The sequence below is a fragment of the Gymnoscopelus braueri genome (assembly GCF_963280865.1).
Source record: "Gymnoscopelus braueri genome assembly, chromosome: 14".
Classification (NCBI taxonomy): Eukaryota; Metazoa; Chordata; class Actinopteri; order Myctophiformes; family Myctophidae; genus Gymnoscopelus; species Gymnoscopelus braueri.
This window is the reverse complement of record NC_137619.1, coordinates 35,071,672-35,094,429: the sequence shown is the minus strand read 5'-3', so window position 1 is coordinate 35,094,429 and position 22,758 is coordinate 35,071,672. Positions and strand designations below refer to the sequence as shown.

Genomic DNA, 22,758 nt, shown 5'->3' with positions numbered 1-22,758 from the left:
GCTCAAAATATATTCAGACTGTCCTCCATCCATTCCCAGGTTATAGCACTGTTACCACATCAAGGAACCATGGGACGCCTATTTTATAGTTCTAGGGTGAAGCATGTGTACTCTTATTTGAATCCAGCTGATTTATGTAACAGATGCAACATCGGCACTAACCCTATCATCAACCATGGGGGTCCTAAAGCATTTAACGCTGTGTCATAAAGGCTCCTATTGATTCCTTTTGTTCTCACCAACGATCCAATGTTTGCCAACATACGTCATTAAGGAAACATACTTGTGTTAGCTTGTTGTAAATCCTGCTATGCTGCCGTATCTCAAGGGCACATCAAGGATACTATAGGTGTTACACCTAAGGGTTGTAAAACTGAGGCACTGAGGTACTTGAGGAATTCCAGCATTGCTAAATTTGGACACAGGGGATCGTAACACAAAACATCTACAATCCTCAACCAATAGTACCAAGTAATTCTGAGACCTACAGTGTTGCAGACATTGGACACTGGACACTTGGACGCATTCTGAATACAAGATAAGAGCTGTCACAGTACAAGTTATAATCATTAAAGGGAAAGAAAATTATTGTAATGCATTAGTGCTGCACAGAGTCCACTGGCCTTAATCCCTTGGATAAATCATTCGGATAGGTTGAGAGCTCGACTCCTGCCTCTGCTGTGTGTGTGTGTGTGTGTGTGTGTGTGTGTGTGTGTGTGTGTGTGTGTGTGTGTGTGTGTGTGTGTGTGTGTGTGTGTGTGTGTGTGTGTGTGTGCGCACATCTGTGCATATCTTGAAGCCTTCACTAACTGTGCTCTGACAAAGTGCAGAGGTTGAACAGGCACTTTTCCTAGAGTGTGCTATTTGCATTAGGCTGTCTGATTAGCACATAGGGCATTCATACTTTCAAATACGCACACGGGAAATACACGATACATTACATGCACATGCATTGTGTATGTGTGTTAATAAGTGCAGTGTGTGCACGCATCAGTCTATCTGTCATTCTGTGTGTTTATGCATTCCCACGTGTGTGTGTGTGTGTGTGTGTGTGTGTGTGTGTGTGTGTGTGTGTGTGTGTGTGTGTGTGTGTCCAGCAGTCAGCGACAATACAGCCAAAGCACATCAGTATATATATTTTACACCGTGTTGGGTGACAGATCTATGGGGATCACAGTGAGGAAACCGGGGTAGAGGGAGTCTGTATTTCTCACTTTTCCACACCTCTGAATCTGGCTTGCAACTCACACCAAGCCTCCGCAACCGAGAATGTGTGCTAGGTCCCTGCCGAGTCTGCAGAGACCACTTTGTGGTTAATTGTAAATGTCAAAAGAGGCCACTCTGGGGCAAGATAAGGGTGCGTTCGGATTCAATGAATGTTTTTAAGAGTACATGGGCGATTTGATGGAATATGAGTGAATATAGTCACCTCACAAGTATGATTCTCTTTTTGGACACCTGTTGAGGTTTCGGCCATGGGCAGTGCATCTATGCTTGTATGAAGAAATTGGAAAATATGTGTTGCTTATGAAGAAATTACTGTTCTGACATTGGCAAAGGGCAGAAGTATTGCCTGCCATATAATATAGTTTGTTGGGTTGGCAATGCAACAAAGGCTACAGTGCCTCATAACCAAAACCAGATGAGGAAGACTTGTCTTATTTGTAACTTTAATCACTTAAGCCATATTTTATACTTTGTTGTATGATTGTATCGTGCAGCAAAAATAGCTGATCTACAAGCTTACAATGTGTCAACACGTTGCGAGCTTGTAGATCTGCAATTTTAGCTGCATTCGATCATTTTTGACAATTTGACAGTTTTTTTAATGTTCTTTTTTTGCTCAAAATAGGGAGGGTAGAGAGAGAGAGAGAGAGAGAGAGAGAGAGAGAGAGAGAGAGAGAGAGAGAGAGAGAGAGAGAGAGAGAGAGAAAACTACCATAAACATTATCCACCAAAGTTATGAGAATCTCCCCTGATCCAAATGAGAGAAGGAAAATATTGGGAGCTAATTCCCCCGCCTGGGCTCATTTTCCATAGAGTCGTTCAAGGAGACAGGGAGGAAAAACTCTGGACAATGTTGTGAGAAACTAACTGAGACGTCAGTCTAGAAATGACCACGACTGTAGTTGCTTCACATCAATTATGACTTGTACGAACAGCCCTACGTATACAATGAGGTGGGGCAGTGTTCCTCGAGGCCAGACTGGAGTCACAGTCCTACGTATACAATGAGGTGGGGCAGTGTTCCTTGAGGCCAGACTGGAGTCTTCATCTGCCCACATGAAGAGGATCTAGCTCCACAGCATGCATGGATACTGTAACTGCAAAAGGCAGTGGCTTGCTCTCTCACTCTGCATGGCAGCACTTCCCAACCTTTTCTGGATCAGGGCCCACTTGAAAATCTTGAAAGCGTTTTGCGGCCCACCCATCTGACCACTTGGTGGTCAGATGGGTTGGCCCGCCGTTCATTTTCAGAGCATGTTTATTTTAATGATCAATCAATCGATTGTGTTCTGGCTTGGATCAATGGAACTTATAAGTAGTATAATTTAGGTTCCTAGTCATAGGTATATAAGACACATTTTTCAAGGTTTTAAAGCACAAATACCAAGACCTTTTCATATATATTTTAATTAGTAGAATCTCAGTTTTTGTCACTTATCTTCAGTATAGTTCTGTTTGTTTCTCTGGATAATATAATCATTTTGCCAACTCTTTATTTGAATTAAGTGTAGATCTTCAATGTTCCATCTTTATTAGCATTCCTATGTTTAACTATCATAGGCTACTACACCATTGCTGTGGAGTTGAGCTCTTCTTTAGTCCCTGATAAGCATTTATGATGCCCTTTAGTGAAAGTGGAGGGGCAAAACAAAAGTTTGGCTTTAAAGTAAACAGGGGGAGGGAGAACATGGGCCACTGCGGCACTTCAATCACAGTAAAGTTGTTAGTATAGCTGTGGAGCTGGTCAATTAAAGGGCAGCGTTCAGAAAGCGTTTTTAGAAACAACAGATGTGATATAAGACGGCCAGGTCAACGCTCTTATCCAAAACAATGATACTAACTGGAACCATCGTTTCGCAAATGAAAGAATAGGCTACATTCCTGATTAAATCATAGTCACCTTAGGATAGCCTATTTAGCCTATAATTTCTGCACGCATTCATTTAATTGCTAATAGGCTACAGTCTTGTGCGTTTGGTTTATCATATTACTTAATAAAACAAATAAAAAATAAACTTATCCAATTTCTCCACCGTAATATTAGGCTTATTGCTCGTCGTGGCACTAGAGAAATTCGCATCGGAACTAAGTAGCCTTATGCTGGGGGCCTGGGGCGAGCATCGATCCCACAACCTTTTAAAATAGTCAATATTGTAAAAGTTGAACCCATTTACATTCATGATATGCAGCTGTTAGACTCCGCCGCGAAAATAGCCTAGGATAATTCAAATGTAAAATATATATATTTCAAAATAGACAAGACAATAGACAATAGAATAGACATGAGTTCACAATTTCTATGACAGTGAATTGTTGAGGCAAATCGCATCACACAGCTTAAAGGAAACAAATGTCAGCTTTATCTCAGAGCGGGCACTTTACGCCAGTGGTTCTCAACCCGTGGGTCGGGACCTGATTTTGGGGGGGGGGGTTCCCCAGATGACAGTGAAGTGACAATTTAAAGCCTTTTAATACCTTTTTAATACCTTAAACAAAAGAAAGAAAGAAAAAAGACCATTACTGCAGTAACTGCATCAAAAGTAATAATAGAAAAACTGGTCAAACGTTGGCCAAATTGTCAACAAAAAAAAAGCCGATCTACAAGCTCACGTGAGCTTGCAGATCGGCTATTTTCACAATATTTACTCTTACAATTCCAAGTGCTTGTCAGGGTAGGGGGGTCCCCAGTTCAAATATGATTATTTTGGTGGCCTGAAAAGGTTGAGACTGGGGTCCCCAGTTCAAATATGTTCAATATATGATTACTTTCGTGGCCTGAAAATGTTGAGAACCACAGCTTTACGCAGTGGTCTGTGGCCCACACACACACACACACACACACCGCTCACCTCCTCTAGAATCTGCTCCAGTCGCCCCAAGATAACGGGTTCCACCTGCTGCTCCACAGACATCCATGCAGAGAGCTGCGTGTCTCGCTGCTTCTCCAGACTTACTATCCGCGACTGCAGTTCCGACGTCCGCAGGACAACCAGAATGCATACTCCAAGCGAAAAGAGCGAGAATGTTATGCAGATTGCTATGCCAGACAAATCTTTCCAATTTCTCCAGAGAGGCTTTTTACAAGGGTGCTGCTGGACGCTGCAAGTCCTCCCCATTATATTCGATTTGCCACCGACTCCCCACTTCTGATCCTCTTCCATGGCTGTCACACGCTTCTATTCGTTTTTGATCCACCGCGAAATTCCAATATTCATCAAGAAAAAAAAAAGTTGTGAGGTGAAGAGCGGAGGAGAAATCCCAACGACCTACAACTTTAGTCACTGAGGGGGGATTGTTGCCGTGCAGGGCTGGCAGGTTGCGCAGCAGCAGCTGTCCTCCTCCACAAAACTACCTTGCTGCTGTCTTCAGATGAGTGTCTATAATAATATCGAAGTTATTATAACACGAGGCATTGTGTAGATTTGGATCAATCATTCAGTCAAGTCATGTCCGATGTGAAAGGGACTCTCTATGCGTTCAGCCGCTCCATTTGATGGGGCTCTGCTCTTCAAAGCGGTGCTGCTGCAGTGACTCACACACACAGTCCACTATCTCTGAGAGATCAGCCGTCAGTGCGCTCTGCTCGCTGAAACCCGAGCCACTTCGCCTCTGCACTAAAGTGGTTACCATGGGCCTTTTGCTCGACAGTGGCGTGCATGCTCCTCCTATGAGTTTGTGGGGTGTAGGTTGGGGTTGGGGAGGGATTCACGGCAGCGTTGCTGCTGCCCCTTTTGATCCGCACACTTGCGAGGGATATTTTTAGGTGCCCTCAGTCAAGTCAGTCAGTACGAGGCGGCGCGCAGTGAAGACGCGTCACCAACACAACAACACACACACTCATGTTGTGCAAGTAAAATTGTTGTCAAACTTGTGTAGCCTTGACAACAACATGTAACTTTATGTCGACCTCCATAATTCAGTTATGTTCACTTAATTGGCACTCATTTTATTGAATGCCATCATCGTGACAGGGAGCTCTGCCTTTTAACATAGCTTTATGATGTAACCAAGTCATAAAACTTAATCAGCCTCTCCCTTTCACAGATAAGAAAAGGAAGACTGGGTCACAATGTGTTCACTTCAGATATGAATGAATTAACTGTTGCCATTGTCAGCAACACTACAATTGCATCTCAATCACTTTCATGTATCATTCCAACTGTAACCAAGTGTATAATTTCAATGTTGTTGCTTACCCCCAAAAGCCCAACTTTGCTGTCCCCTGCTTAAAGCCTCGACTCACCAGAAACATTGTAGAACCATTTAAACAGAGGTTCTCTAATGGGCCAACACATCACCAGACCAGATAACCACATTTTGTCCTGGCTAACAACTTGCTTGCTGAGTGCAATATAGCTGAAACGCTGCATTACAGCAGGAGTGAAACCTACCATTTCCTATACACCACGTACATGGAGGTCATCCCCTGAAAACCCAATAAAGGCCCCTGAGAGCCCAAAAATCTATAATGATTTCCAGGTAGCTACCTACACAGCAGAATCCAGAGTATTAACTACAAGTGTAAAAACGTTTACACTAAATGAACACTCACACTTGTTTGCATCATTCTTCCGGTGTCCAAGGGTACAGGACGGTCAGGAGGAGTAGACAAATGTTCGTCCCTCTTTGATTAGTTTGCTGCTGTTGTTTCACCCACAGTCAAATAACAGTGTTTAGGTCGGCTCTAGTGGTCTTTGAAGTTCTCATCTCCCACCCCATTAAAACGGCTGGCGAGCCACACAGACACACCATGGGCCACTGAGCTGGCTCCTGTTTGTGCTGCTCTTTGTTTGACTATGCCTCTGTGTGTGTGTGTGTGTGTGTGTGTGTGTGTGTGTGTGTGTGTGTGTGTGTGTGTCTGTGTGTCTGTGTGTGTGTGTGTGTGTGTGTGTGTGTGTGTGTGTGTGTGTGTGTGTGTGTGTGTTTGAGTGAGAGAGAGAGAGAGAGGTTGAATTGATGAATGAGAGTGAGTGAGTCAGTGAGTGGTATTATTTCTGCATTAGGCCAGTGTCAAACGATGCAGTCAACCAATCATTTGCTAGTGGGTAAAATTAGATTTTTGGGATCTTGAGGCTTCCAAATCTTCAGTCAGTAGGCCTACTATCACCACTTTCTCTGAACCCCCTCCATGGAAACACCAGACTGGATTCAGAAATGTGTGTCCCATGTGGCAGCTATAGCAGCTAGCCAAAGGCTAATCCCCTCTGGCCAAAGGAAATATTTTGCCTGAGATGCTGGCCTGATGCACCACCATTTGAGCAAAACCGTTATACAAAGCCATCTGCCTCAAGAAGAAAATGTGCTGGTTTGACATTTTCATTTGAACAAAATATTTTTGAGGACAGGAGGACAGGAGATGTATTTTTGTGACTATACGGTAGCAATCAAGAATCCAAGTCTTAAACCAATGACGTTGTTTCATGCAGAAGGTAAATAAGGGTGGACTCACTCACACAGTACCTAATACCTAAAATGATAACTTTCATCTATCAAGATAGCAGTAGCGCACTAGTGCCTGTACATATTAGAACAAAAGGATACATGTCCCCTGGACGCCCACTGCTTAGTGCACATGGGTACCGGCACCGCAGGGTGTTTGGCTGGTTGGCAGGTTTCTGGAGTGGACCAGCTGAACAGATAATATAGGATGTCATGGAAATGATGTCAGTTGTCATAGAGTCAGGCATGAGTGCTAAGATGGGAGCGTGTTTGTGTAAGGTTTTAGAATTTCCTTATATAATAATTATAAACAAACAAAAATGATCAAGTCTTGGAGATTTACAACATCGTAACATCCTACAACATCCCTCCAAAACAAGAAAACACCCAGGGCTACCCATGGGCTGTGTAAGTTGTGGGTTGCAGCTATCAGGGCCAGAGAAAAGCCGCAGGCATGAAGGTGAAACTTTTTGCAGAAGAAAGGGAGTCTACTGCCGCGCCTCAGCTAAACGTAGGCAAGCCCGGTGCATCACAAGAGCAGGACAACACAGCGTATGTAGAGAAGACACTGTCTGGTGTTTAATTGTACACGCGTACAATTGAAGCCTCTTTTATTAAGGTGCTAAGTACAAAAAGGTATTGAATGACGTTTTTTTTCTTCACTACTGCATCTTCCTCAGAGTCATAAATGGCAGGGGCTAGGAAGGCATTTATATACAGAGCGAGGGCAGTGCTCTCTATAAGCCTGGTATCAGACTATCAACTTCATTGTCACATCACAGGTTTACAGGTGTAAAACTGTGGGTGAATTTTTTGTGCAAGCGTCATCGTTTTTGTTAATTCCATAAGAGAAAGGGAAGAAGAAGAAGAAGGGGGAGAAAGACAAGAAGTGGGGGGGCAAGGGGTAAGAGTTCATGGACTCTGAATACATGGACATGTGAACAGTTACAAACAGGTAGAAATTGAATCAAAATACAATTGTTAGTCCATATACTGTATATTGCCATACAAATGGCAACTTTTTGCATTTGTGGCACCCCCAATGGACAAAAAGTGAAAGTGCTTTTGGAACACACTCCATAGAGGCCCTTGAGGGGCTTGAGGCGCTACCAATCCAATTTGATCTGGCCTCAACTTTTTAGTGCTTCAATGATGCGGTGAATCTTCAACCAATCATATTATTGTTTCATCATTTCCACTCCCCTTCTCACTCTCCCCACAATTCGTGCTCTGTGTCTGTCCATAAATGGAAGAAAAACGCTGGAGCTTTAATTTAATGTGAATGAGTGAAAGACTACTCATACATAATATGTGCCTGTTCCATAATGTGTTTTTTTCTGTGTGCATCTTTATGGACCTGCATCAATTTTACTTTAAGAGTAAGATATAATGTAGAATATACATGTCAAAATATATCATTTTCATCCCTGATGTCAAATGGAAGTGGTCACTATTTGATGTGGCTTTTCAGTTTACAGTTTGTTCAACAAAAAAAAAGTTCAAGCATCTGTGCATCATGTTCAGGCCCTCTAGTTAAAGGTCTAGCCAGAGAGTGTTTTACCGTTTGCCTTTAAGATGCCAGTTAAAATGTACCAGAACAGCTCTCCATGTTTGTGTTCTATTATAGCATCAGCACAGCAGGATATTGATTAATACATGAAATTGAAGGGCACACCACATTTAATAATGCCAGCGTTTGTTTGCTGTTGTGTAGCAACTTCATCTCGTGCTTTGCCACACGGTGACTTGGCAGCCACCAAAATCAAGCTGGTCGACCTCAAGCGGTGGCTGGTTTAATTGCGTTTACAAAACCACATGGGTGGTTTCGATTATGGCAAAGGTTTTCTGGCCACCACAGAGGGGTTTTTAAAAAGCTAATGGAGAATTTCCTGACTTGTGTCTTTGCGCTGTAATTGTAGTCAGACCAAGAGATGGCCCTTCGACTGTCAGCCACATCTTAGGACGCCATGCTCCTACCAAGGTTTATGACTATGGGTGGATGGGCAGGAATCACTATGTAATGAACCCATGTGGTGCGAGTCCTTGTAATTACAACTCAACTCTGTGTGGCCAGCTGGCTTTGTGATTCTCCAAGCAGAAAAACACACTTTGAAAATGAATCTCAGTAAGAGGTACATTTATTGCAATCATAGGATTAAATCTAATTAAAAATGACTCATCATCTTACTGCTGTCACAGCTGTGATAGAGATTGTAGTTGTAAACTAACACAGGGATGAGTTTACCACTTGTTTCCATATAAAACAGGCCACGTTAAATCTCCAGGCATCATCTTATCTACATAGCAGTAAATAAATAGTGGTAGTAAATAATGCAGAGATAAAGGAACACTCAGGATTAAACTATGTATGGTATACATCAACTCCAATGATATGTTAGTAACATATCATACAAATGCAATCATGCCAACACAGAATCAAATATTGGGAAATGGTCAGTTTGTGTGATATATGTGGCTGAAACTGTGATTAGACAACATATAGAGTATCAATAGAGGTATGGTCCTTTAAAATGACACTTACATTCGGTTTCAAGGATGAACTCCCAGATGTTCCTCTCAAACAGAAGCACTCACACATTACATGATTCACACATCCAATTTTTTACAAGTCTGAGTTAGATAAAGAGCTTATTCTGCACAATATATGAAGGCTGTAGTCGAAGGATTACAGAGAGCTTGTACAGCACATAAATGATTCTGTCATTACTGCTAACCTGGTTTTACTGACAGAAAAGACAATATGGTAACATAAAACGGTTGACATATCTCTTTAATTCTACTGCAGCAGCACCCAAACTCTAAGGCATCTGGTTGCCATTGCAACATGACAATTTTCTGGTCAAGTGCTTAGTAATCATCCCAAGAGTCCAATCGCTCAACATGTGCCATGGGTTAGGAGGAATCTACGTGGGTTCATTTGTGCATGTAATCTCACTCTTGAATTAGAAATAAGCTAATTGATACAGTTCATTGCAAAGGACTTAAATGGGGGAGAGATCTGTTGGGTTTGCTGTCAAACAAAAATGTTTTTTTGTTTTTTTTTGTAAATTATGTTTCATCAGTACTTGAGAGCTGATGTAGGGCTTGTGCCTGAGGATTATGTGAGGGCACTAGGCCAGTTTTATGGTTTTGGGGGCTGTGATGTGACTATAGTGTGTTGCACAAAGTACTGTAGAAGATAGACATGAAAAAATACAGTAGCACGTTCAGTTCGGTTGAACATTTATGGATCTGTTTATTATACATGAAATTGCTTTCTCTCCATCTAAAAAAAAACAACACACACACACACACACACACACACACACACACACACACACACACACACACACACACACACACACACACACACACACACACACACACACACACACACACACACACACACACACACACACACACACACACACACACACACACACACACACACACACACACACACACTAGATCACATAAACTCTTGTTCTCAAGGTTACACTGTTTTACTTCCACAATAATAATACTGTTTTCTCCACAGGTTTGATGTGTGCATGTGTCCTTCCGTTCCTCAATGTACTACAAAACGTGAAGAATGAAAGAGAGAGAAACAGCGAGTGACTGTAAAACAGAAGATGACAGAGAAAGAGAGAATGCGTGAGTGAGAGAGAGATAAGGCGGCGGCGGCGGAAGGGAGCACAATGGGTCTTCATCCCTTCTTCTCCGCCCCGTCTGGTCATTTTCCATTAACAGCCAGTGTTTGAAAGTTAGGGAGATTTAGGTGCTCTGGAATGAATGCATCTGTAAGAGTCTCTCCTGGGTGGTAACAGGTAGAGTCTAAATCAGGGCTTCCTTAGATGTTTCCAGCCTCAAACCCCTAAACTGGATAAAATTAGTCTGGGCCATTAGTCTGGCCAGAGAAACCCAGACAAATGAAAACACAGTAGAGTTCCTGTGATCTGGTGATGCACCAGAAACAACCCTGTGACCCATATTCTGTCATGGAGCCATGGTTTAAGAAACTAATCTTGAGTGTGCATTAGTGCAGCATATCAGAGAAACCCTACTCCACTGGTTCTCAAAGTGGGGTCCGGGGACCCCCAGAGGTCCTTGGGGGGGGTCCCCAGAAAAATGAGGAACCGTTTAAACACTTATTCTATTTTCGGATATTTGAAAATAGTCGATCTACAAGCTCAGAACATGTCACATTGACAAATCTTCTCTTCCCTGGCACAAAATCTTTTTAAATGGGGGTCCATGGCCAAATATATATATCAATTTGGGGTCCTTGACATGAAAATGTTTGAGAATCTCTTCCTTAAACTCACATGAACACAACAGGAAAAATGCATGTTCCTCTGCCTGTCATGACAGATCTCAGCACTTTGTTCCCCATTTGTATTTTGTACTTGTCGAAAGAGTTGTATACTGTTTGTATCCATTTGTGCTTATAAACTGCCATTGTGTATTCTGTGACTCAGACTCATTTGTCCAACCACAACATAAGTGGTGAAATTTACAGCACGCCCATAAAACGGCTTGTGTGAGTAAATTCTGAGAAAATATACTCACTCTTTCAGCAACTGTTAATGAATTCCATCCCATAGCTTTACTAAGGCTTCTTCTGCAAGTATCTAGATTCAATTCAATAACAGCTCATTACTGTAAGTAATTGCTGGTTGATTTCATTGATTGCATAACAATTCAAAAACCCAGTAATCTTTGAGAATACAAAATATGAGATAGACTGTATAGAGACTATGTGCCGTATCGGATCGGAATTAATCGGAATCGGATCTGTTTTGATGCTGCCTGATCGGGATCGGATCGCAAAAACCTTGATCGCAGCACCGCTAAAAAAACTGAGGATATAACGATACCTGAAGCTGCTGGACAATGAGTGATGTAGGTATATTATACATTTTGTAATAAAAATGGTGCATTTATCGTGTGTTTATGGCATTGTTCATGTTTATGAACGAACGTCTAGATAAAGTTGGATTTTGAACACACCCTCGCGCTGTTATTGGCTAGAACTCTGCCCCCCCCCCCCCCCCTCCTCCCCTGCCCCTCCTCCCCCTCCCACATACGTCACCAACATTTTATGTCCCGGATACCCGGATGTCAAAACATAAATATTAGGGAAAATACGGATTTCAGAAAGGACTGTGTTTCAATGCAGGATAACACCCCAGCATCATTATATAGTGGCTGATAGAGGGAGAAAAATGCAAATATATATATATAAATATTTTTAAAATGTAGGCTTACCTAGAATCCCTTTAAGGTTTTGGTTTAAAATAAAATTGCATGAATAAATAATTAAATAAATAAAATCTATAAAACCAACAAATACAAATAGTCATGAGCTTTTGTCAATCCTCTCCCGATTCACTCTCGATCCAGCCAAAGACTGGATGCTTGTCTGCTCTATGTAACAAATTAAGCAATTGCCCAGAGTAGATGGGTGACGTGGTTTTCCTGTGATGTAGATACAATTGCTCCAATCTGTCTCAAGCTATCCATCTTGGACTTGTAGCCCATCTGATGAAATGTTGAAGGGGGGTGGGGAAGGGCTGTCAAGGTTAAAAGGATGTTCACAGCCCCTGAGGCTAATTATTACTAATCACCTGCAGGTGTGTCCGGAGAAGATCCCGGTCCTGTTAAAATGGACATTATGTGTCCAGGCTAACATGTTTAGCCCATTAGAGGATGTAGTAAATGAGAGGGAGCCAGGGGGTCAATTGGACCACCACGAACACCATCAATCACAGAGAACTTTGATTAGTACACTGACAGGTAGTCCCTTACATTTAGTTTAATTAATTGGTTTTAATTAGGTACTCACAGTTGGTTTAACTAATTACATTTAGCTGATTTATTTGTAATTGGTTAGATTTTTTTATGGGCAAATTGAGAGATACATCACATTGTGAGGCACAATAAATACCTTATATTCAATGCATATTTGCCATAATACTTGAAATATCATTGCCATCTCTATGAAAAAGTAGCAGCTGTCTTAGGTTTATAGATACAAATCATTTCCAAACAAGATATTTTCACATTTTCATACCCAGAATTCGCAAGGCTGACAAACATCCAACTGAATACCATGTTGAAGGCCATCTTTCTGTTTTTTTTTAATCTAATCTGTCACCCATCATCTTGAATCAAATTAAATAGAAACAGTTCAAGGCCTTACTGAACACAAGGCATCTTCCAGTGAGCTTAAATACATTTTTGTTCATCTTCCCCTCCATCTGGTTTACCACAGTATCAGGCAACTGTGGCTTTTAAATATCAAAATTACAACGTGTCTCCTTTGCCAGTGTGTTATTACACAGCGGGACAGCCATGAGCTGCACTTGTTCAAAAACATACACAATGCAGCATGGACTCTAATGAGGCCATGGTGCTCTCCCTCCCTGTGCTGGTGTCCCCAGGCTCAAGGTCTTTGCTTCCTTCAGCTGCTGTCATCCCCTCTTCCTCTCCATCGTATCCTCTGTGTTTCAGTCTCTTCCTCCGAGGCCAAAACACTATGTTTCCCTCTTGGTTTCCAACAACACTGTAAGGTGAGGTTGGTCCGTGCAACCAGGCTTATAGGCGGTCCGAGCCATCAACCCTGGGGCCTCCAGTGGTTTGTGAGGTTTTCTCACTCTTCTATAATTAACCGGTCGCTCCACCCTCAATGTTATTTTCCTTTGGGATATTAAAGTATTGCTGACACGCACATCAAATAAATTATAGGCTCTTGTTTGCACTTATGGTCAGATCATTTAGTTCTGCAGTGAGCTTGAGGTATTTCTCTTCTTTCACTTCCACATCCTTCTGGAGCAGAGACACCTGACAGACACAGAGTAGTGAAACCCTCAAGTGTTCATTTAATTGTGAGCGTAAAAGTGGCTCTAAACGTCTGAACACATTCATTAAATACCATGAAACATTGTGGGAAAATGGTCTCCAGAGGGGGCCTTGTAGGGCTCAAAGCCGCCGACTCACTGGTGACCTCCTCTTGGGTCTACAATCATTTAATTGATAATTTAGTCAATTAAATAAGAAATTCTGCAGGGGGAAAACTCAAGTTGAGGGATGACACAACCAACATCTGGCCTTTCCTCTGAGTCTCAGCATCAACCTTCTCACTGAGTAGGACCACATCATGCACACTTAAAAACACCAAGTGCTTATTAGACGTCTTTGGTGTCATCCTCCTCCCATGTACAGCCCTATTTCTCCCGCTGCATCCCTCACCCATCTCGTCCTCCCCAAAGTCTTTGGAGCCTGGTAAAGTTGAATTCCGTGCAAGGGACGACAAATTAGAACCAGCTCACATGAGGTTTCATAAAGGAGTTGTCGAATGCAGATGTGGGGTGACAATCTCTCTAATAAAGAAAGAAAAACATGGCAAGGCAGCTGCAGGGAAAAATCCCATCAGGGTTGGTTGGTGTTGAAACTGGATATCTCTGTGTATTATTTATTTACTGTCAAAAGGTGTTGTTGAAATTAAGCTTAATTTAGAGGGTGTTGCTTGCCAAAAATAACTTATCTTTTGCAATCGTCTTACTACAGAGTATAAAATAGCCTTTACACTGTGTATTTGTTCAGTTGGACAAGGTATTTCAGATTAACTGTACATAGTTCATGTATAGTTCATGTGTCTGAAACCTACTTCAGCCTTTCACCACATAATCGGGCCCGTGACCCATGCATGGGCCTTAACATGTCAATGCAACTTGTCAATGCGTGTTTAAAAGTAATTTTGGGCTGCCTACCACACAAGTACTTTGTAAAGTTTCAAATTTCTGTTGATATTTGGAATACGAGGCTTTATGGAGATTAGATTTTTATGGACAGGGTTCCTCGGTCGAGTATTTTATTGATTCTCAAATGTCTACCCATGTAACCAATACTGCCATAGACAAAATGTAAATGCCTTCTTCAGCACTCAGCTATTCTTCAATAAGATGTCACATGTTTATTTTTAGTCTACTGTACGTTCTCCATTGTCGTTTTTGTGGAATTTTAATACACTGTAATCTCTTTGACCACTGCACTATAGATAACAATTTCAATCATCTCACTGCCAGACCATAAGGCCTCGATTGCAATTCAAGTTAATCAAGATTTATTAAACAAGCCTGCGGGGAAAATGAAAAGAAAACACAACCAACCACTTATCATATATCATTACCATCATTAATAAGAAGTCACTGTGGATGATATTTTTGGACTCCCTGAAAAGTAAGAATTAAGATTTCTAAATAACTCCTACCGCATGGTTTAATTAGGCTTGCCGTAACGGTGGGTGAGGTAATCGGATGAGGTTTATTTTCGGAGCATCAAGCCATGATGAAAAGCGCTGCTTCAGCACCAGGTCCAGCTCATTGGGGTTTGCTACTACTTGTGTTTGGTCATGGCCCTTGGCTACAGACTACGTGCTCAGACCCCAGTCGGTAGACTGATTTAGAAGTTGGGGTTTGGCCCGCTCAGATGCTGGGTCTCAACCAGCAGAGTTAAGATGAACCAGATCCAACCACACAGACTCGGTCTGTGGATGGTCAACATATCGGGCCTTGGAAAAGACTGAGGCCATCTGTGCTGCGTTGCAACGGGTCTGTTGTTTATGCAGAGACTGTCCCTGGAGACACTTTCTGCTTTTTTACATCTATGCAGAGGGATTTATTTTTCACGTGTCCTTTTTTTGAGCAAGGCCTTTCATACGGGCCGCCAGGTGAAAAACATATCAGTTCAAGAAGTTGGAAAACGAAGGCAGTGACTAAAAGAGACAAGAAACAGATTAGTCTGAGAATCTAGACCTCCAGTTTGTGTGCTTTGGCTCTTGTGTGTGCGTGCCTGTGTGTACATGTGCCATTTCCCGTCAACCTGGCTGGAGCTCTAGTATGGTGATTCTCAACCTGTGGGCCGTGAGAATATTGCAAGAGGGCCCCCAACGAATTGGAAAAACACTAAGATTTTCATTTTTGATGATAATATAATATTAATATAAAAATAATAATGTAATTTTTCTTTACAACTCTGAAAAATGAGTTTATCGTGATACCGATAAATAGGAACTTAATGTTAGTTCCACTGATCCAAGCCGGAACACAAATAAACATGCTCTGAAAATGCACGCAGTGAACACATTTTCAAGTGGGCCCTGATCCAGAAAAGGCTGAGAATCACTGCTCTAGTACAAGGGTTCCCAAACTTTTCAGGCCGCGACCCCCCAAAATAATCATATTTGTACTGGGGACCCCTAACCATGAGTCACCAGGCTTTGGAGATGCACGGCACCGGAGGTTCCGGTCGTGTGTTCCGGCCACCTGATGACGTAAAGTTATTTCCGCTTCAGACCGATCAGAAACCCAGGCTAGGGGACCACCACCCTGACAAGCACTTGGAATTGTAGGCATTACATTTAGTTTAGACTGAGAGAACGAGCCCAATCAATGGTCTTGAAGGGCGGATCCAAACCCAGCCGCCCGGATTCGTGTGGGGCTTCCTATTGCTTCATCAATCTATGTCCCCGCCTCCCCTCCCCCCCCCCCCCCCGGCCTGTGCACGGAGCACGCTGACGTCACCAAATTTAGAGCGACGCCCCTCTGCACTCTGATTGGTTAGGAGATAACAAGGTCCTAAGACCATCATTCCTGCATGGCTCTCCCAGGCTTTTTTTCTTTTGTAACAAAAAAAAAGCATGGGTTTCCGAGGCTACATTTAGTTTGACTCGGTTCCACAGATAAATAATGTGAAAATATCCGATAAATAAATCATTTATAAATAAACGGAGTGGAAAACGGGCTCGAAACGGGAGCTACTACTAGGCGCTAAAGCTAAGAGGCTAACCATAGTGTTCCTAGGATGAGTATGTTGAGGTGTTGACGTCTTGGCGGTACTGAGACTAGGGGGGAAGATCGTTTACGATTCTGTCCCTCTCGGAACATAACTCGGACGGCGCTGAGTTGACTGAAGGTGACTTTGCAACGCTCAGCACGGCGACTCGCTCGCCTCCGTCGGTGTCCGAAGACAAGCACTTCTGCACCCCGCTCATCCTAGGGAAACACTGCGGCTCCTGATAGGCCCCGGCCCCGGGAGCCGAGACAGGATGGGACAAGACGGGGGTGGTTCCCCGAGGAGTCCTGTCAGCTTAGCGGTTTAGATTGTGCCCCCCCCCCCGCCTTTATTTCACATTATAAAGTTTAACGTTTTAATTAAATTAATTAATTAATCACAACATATAATAAGATTGTTTATTTTATTCAGAATGACGTTTGAATCCATTTTCGGACCACTTCGAAGGGAGGCAGTGTTCCTTCTAGCGTAGCTGCTAATTTAGTTTGTTGTTGTCAGCTGTGAGCAGAGCACTCGGTTTGTACCGGGGGACATCAAAGCCTCTCGCTTGCTCCGCCTCGAAAAAGAAGTGCACCTTTTTCAATCTGACTGGTCTTCCAATCATACTGTGACATATACACTTACTGTACGTTGGTTTGTTTACTGTTGAGTGAGAAAACTATGATGCACATTAAGCTAATCATCTCAGGGACCCCCACCCCCGACCCAAAGTTTGGGAACCACTGCTCTAGCAGACTGGGAGGAGGGTCATTCCAGGAAAAGCTCAACAGGTGGAAGCACTGGGAACATACAAACCCTCTACCACTAACACTCAACATACAGTACATGACATTGGGCTCCCCAGCACCTCAGTTTTCCCCATTCCATGTTCATTTAGTTGCATTTTAATCGAACTGGAAGGTCAAATTGCACGTGTTCCAAAAATGTTGCACGTCGAATGCATTCACACAGGCCCTGGTATTACTACTACGACAATAATTACGAGTCACTACTCTCTGCGTGTTCCCCCCTAAGAGGCATGCACTGCAGAGAATTCCTCACGTCAGCCTGCACGTCACAGCTCCGGACTCGGGAGTCGATTCAGGCAGACAGGCGGGAATATGAGAGCAGCAGAACACTGTGCCTCCTTGAGGCTCGGCCAAAGAAATTATTAACCAGCAGCACGGCACAGCAGCCGCAGTGCTCCTGCTCCCCGTCCCACCTGCCCTTAAAACAGTGCCAGGGGACCTTTATTAGTCCTTCTGCATGGTGCCATGTGCCTTGCTGTGGTAGGTAGTCAAACAAAAATTCCTGTATTTCACTAAATATTGTTGCTGTTGTGTGGAAACATCGTATGTCCAAGGGCGTTACTTTTCAGGATATGGAAAAAAAAATAACCTGCATTCCAATGGATCCAATATAGCTATTATTTAGGCAAAGGCTGTTAATACTTTTCATTGGATCAATATTTATAAAAAGCATGAGCATGTCATCATAGGCGTGGGGGTGATTTAAAAATAGCACACAAAAAAAGCTACTTTTGCCAATATATAAAAATATAAAATATGGAGATGCAAGTTTTCTGCCCGACGGCGATGATATGCTACTTGGTAGTCCAGTGCAAGAGGATATGGATACTTCCCAGAGGAGTCTGTTCTGCTCTGTGTTTTCCCCCTTTAGTGTCTGCATGAAGACTTGGGTCTGGTATAAGCTGTGAAAGTACTTTTGAGTGTGATGCAACTCAAAGCCTTTTGTGGGTTGTTGTTTCCTTTTTTCTTTCATTTCCGAGTTCCCATGCACCTTGAACATCCATCACTGAACCAGTATTTTCGAGAATCTTTAATCTACAGTATAAGTGCATGCCTCGGTCACTGCAAAGAGCCAGGTTCCAAAAGCCATTAAGGTGCGCAAATTCTCACAGCAGATTCTTAGAAAAACAGTTGCTTTGACAATTGCCAGGTCAGGTGGGCTTTCGGTTGCAATGTTACACGTTGGTTGCAATAAGCACTCGGTTGAAGACGACACTGTCATTGAGAGAAATCTATGGTCTGTTGCCAATATAACCACTGTATAGATATTTGGCAGGACAGCATGACAGTAGTAAAGAGGCCTTTGGGTAGGATTTGTTTTCAACAAGCTTCCTTGATTTGTAAGAGATGTCCAAGAGATGGACAGTAGTAGTAGTGGAACCATTAAACATCTCTGATACCATTATGGTTTGAAAAGGCTCATAGGAAAACAAATTGTTTATGGGAGTAGGTCATAAAATACATATACATTTGTAAAAGCTTGGGGAAAAAATAAATTTGTAAACTATATTATACGATATGTAATAAATTAAACTATACTACTAGATTCCTTTTTGTCTCAGTGACTGGTGTATAAGAGTGTGTGTGTGTGTGTGTGTGTGTGTGTGTGTGTGTGTGTGTGTGTGTGTGTGTGTGTGTGTGTGTGTGTGTGTGTGTGTGTGTGTGTGTGTGTGTGTGTGTGTTCCGTCTCTACAGTATGTTTCTAAAGAGATCATGCCTGCTGTGTGTGTTCAGTTAAAGTCTCATCCTTGAGTATCCATCATATCTAAAAGAGGCTGAGTCGACACGTTCCTGCACACTCACAACACTGAGATGGGGAGATGTCTCAGACAAAGAGATCATTCCCTTAAGCATGACAAAAAAAACAACAACATATCAGCCAGTCTGATGATATGTCTGAGCTGTCAAGCATGGCAATCGATGTTCCACCTCAGCCATCACTCATGTGCTTGTAAGGCCTGAGCAGGAAGCTGTCTGTCTGGGCCCCCAGTTGTGTGATCCCTGCCTCCCTTGGGTCTGCAAGTGGAGCAACCTTATGAAGAAGAAAAAGGAAGTAGTGCTTTGATGCCCCTGTGGGTGCTTTCCACTCCATCACTCTCCCCCACTTCTCTCTCTCTCTCTCTCTCTCTCTCTCATTATGTAAAAGACTGGCTGCTCTAGTCTATATGGATTATCTTTGTTCTACTGTATGTGACCTGGCAAATTATTGTGTCACTTGCTCACGTCAACTTTTATACAGTGGTATTATGCATTTATTTTAGTGTTGTTATTTTTTCTCTCTCTCTTTTTAATGGCCTGATTATTTGAACACTTAAGCCCTTTATCATGTTTGTGAACTGTCTCTTTGTTAATCCAAATTTGTGTCAAGATGGTTGCCTTGTCTACTGCAAAACCTACGGTTACAAATAAAGTATACCTGGACAGCAAAAAAATAATATAAACCTACTTCTGACCTACAGTACAGTATATGCAGTTTAGTACTGCATCTGGTTGGCTGTTGGCTGGATACATGACCAAATAATAAGAATAAGGCTCAAATAAAGTGAATAAAAGGCAGCATTTACTGTAGAAAATAGCTGAAACCATTAACACAAATAGGAAGTATACTTCAATGTTTTTCAAGTATCAAACATATTGATTTGTACAACTGTGCAAATTGTAAGTATAGGTCTACCGTGAAGAGAAGGATGTTAACCATTATGTTTGGTTCAGTACATTGTTTACTTTAGGCTGGTGGCAATTACAAAACTGAAACTGGATGTGGCATCAATCCCACTCCATACACAAAGCGACGTTTGTTTTTAGTTGTACAATTCAATTTAGAATGATCATCATGCAAATTCCACTGAATTTATGTTAAGGATGTTTGATGTCAGGTAGTAGACCATTCTTTACGACCTCTATGCTCTCCCTAGAACATGTTTAGACAAATTCTTTCTACATAGAAGTTTGTTCATAAGACTGGTGGAACATAGGCTACATGTCTGAGCCTTTAATGACCACTGAACCAGGGAATGTTTTGTATTGGTTCACATGAAAGGAGATCGCAATAGTTTTGTTGAAAAGGAGCAGCTCCTTTTGCCACTTTCTAACCCTTTTGTATCTCTACAGAGTGGTGACATTTGCTCTTATAGGTGGCTTTGGAGTTCCCACCTCTGTTTGGCTTTAGGCTTTTCAGATGGTGTTATGACTGGCTGCACTGTCAACTTATAATAATGTTTGAAGGTGAAAATATAATTACCTTAAACTGTGAGGGGGGAGGAGTGACATCGAGCAACTAGTACTGTACACAGTATGTCTCAAGTAAGTAAGTACATACAGTAAGTCATAGTATTAATGTACAAACTCAGGGAATCTTCACCGACAGATAATATACAAGGTGCTGTTTTGTTATTGCAAAAGTGTATTGACATTTTCTGTTCTTGGAGTTCAGCAAAGCCTCTACCTCTTATAGTCTATAAATACTATTGAGCTATAGCCATTACAACACAAACAGGTTTAAGTGAGGGCTTGCGGCTACATTGGCCCAACAATCAGCTGAGAAAACATAAAAGTACCCCTTGTAATCGCTGCAATTGAGAGGCTAATCAGACGCCCCCAAAACAATTTTGCCTGGCAGGGATCACTGAAATACCAGCCTAAAATCTCTCTCCTTCTCCCACCACCCTCTCTCTCTCGTTTCTTTCAGTAAGCGTGTCATTTTGAATGCAGAAATCTCTGTATTGTAGCCTTTTGTAGCTGCAATGCAGGGAACAGTGAAGGTCAAAGGAATTTGTAAGAACAGGTGTTTTTCAAGGTGATGAAGAAACGATCACCACACTCCTGTCTGTTGGAAGAGACAGCCGGTCAGGACTCAGGATTATCAACATGAGGTTTGCCCACAGATTCACACAACAAAAGGTTGATCTACAGTATATTAGTTTACTGAAATCTTCCATACAAAATAGTGAAATGAGGAGCACTTATTACTTTCGGTTTCTATATGAATTTGCCTACATCCTGCATACAAATAGTGGAATGAGGATCACTTCTTACTACTGGTTGCTATCGATTACCGCTTTCCTATTGTGCTCACTGGTGCGCCCTCTCTCTTGCAACCTTTTGTAATACTGTATAATGCAGGGAACAGCAATGATGAAGGATATTGATTTGTAAGAACAGTTGTTTTACAAGAAAGGTGAAGAAGAAAGGATCACCACAGTCCCATCAGCTGGATAAGCTAATAGGACATGCTATATTCAACGGCCTATGACAAACGAACAGGGTCGCGATTTTTGTAATCATTTTTTCGTGGAAGCTCAGAGAAACCCTCCGTGGCTAGCGACGATCGGGGGATTGATCATACAGGAGATAAATATTCTGTGACTAGTTGAAAAAGTAAGGAAAACAAAACATCGCTGGCAATGGATGATTTTATTTTATTTTTTCTCCTATAATTTTTATCCCACGATTTTGTAACCCATATTTTTTCACCCAGTGCCAATTGCCTATGTAATCCTGGGCGCTACTCTCCCTCTGCCAACCTAGGGAGAGCCCAAGCTGAAGCTCATGCCTCCTTCAATGCATGAGGAGCAAGCAGGCCGCTTCTTATCACCTGACAGGGGGGAGGTTCCCTGGTTAGACGTAGCGCGTGGAAGGAACACGTTATTCCAACCAGTTCCTTTCCCCTCCATCAGGCGCCCTGGCTGACCAGGGGGAGGCAGTATAGTGACCAGGATTACTGCATGTTTTTGTGAGGGTATTAACTACCCTAGGAGACACGGGGAGAACATACAAACTCCACACAGAAAGGCCCTTTCACCAACCCCCCACCTAGGGTATGGGCACTGATGACGCGGAGGAGAGAACACGCCCCCAGCGCCCACAGCGTCCCCGGCGGGAATTGAACCCAGGACCTTCTAGCTGTGAGGCGACAGCGCTACCGACTGCGCCACCGTGCCCCCAATGGATGATTTATTGATTTATTTACTCTGGCAGTGAATGAGTTAAACACTGCTGTAGCGCCCCCTATGACTACAATGTAAGTTCTTTGGTGTGACTATTCCCATGCCAGACCCCTGAACAGCGTTTGTGCCAAGTCTGGTGCAGATTACAGCCCCTGGGGGCCCCAGACAGAGTGAGCTGGTTTGTACAACGTGGCCCCTGGTGTGACTATTCTCATGGCAGACCCCTGAACAGTGTTTGTGAACCAGGGAGGTCAAGAAGGTTTTGGATACGTTTCTAAGCAACCAAAAATAAATGGGGGTTTCAGGCACATACAGCATACAAACAATGACCAACATATAGGCCTGTAAACAATTTGTTCAATTTGAGCACATGGGTCAGTAGTTAATAACAACACCAGGAGACCTGGTTCTGCCAGACCCAGACTTCACATGACGTGTCAGCCTGTGTCTATGCCCATGTATGGACGAAAGGGGGACAGACTTTTATGGCTGGGGCCTAAGGA

At 42.7% G+C, this 22,758-nt stretch overlaps 1 protein-coding gene across 1 annotated transcript in view; it reads right to left on the bottom strand.

The window, feature by feature from the left end:
* LOC308100610 (uncharacterized protein) overlaps positions 1–4,819 on the bottom strand; it is a gene marked incomplete at its 3' end in the record, with an annotated part of 47,397 nt that extends 42,578 nt beyond the window's left edge. Inside the window, exon 1 of the mRNA XM_080449676.1 lies at positions 4,077–4,819. Coding sequence (XP_080305802.1) covers positions 4,077–4,388 — 312 coding nt within the window. The 5' untranslated portion in view covers positions 4,389–4,819. The remainder of the gene's footprint in view (positions 1–4,076) is intronic.
* Between the last annotated feature and the right edge of the window lie 17,939 nt (positions 4,820–22,758).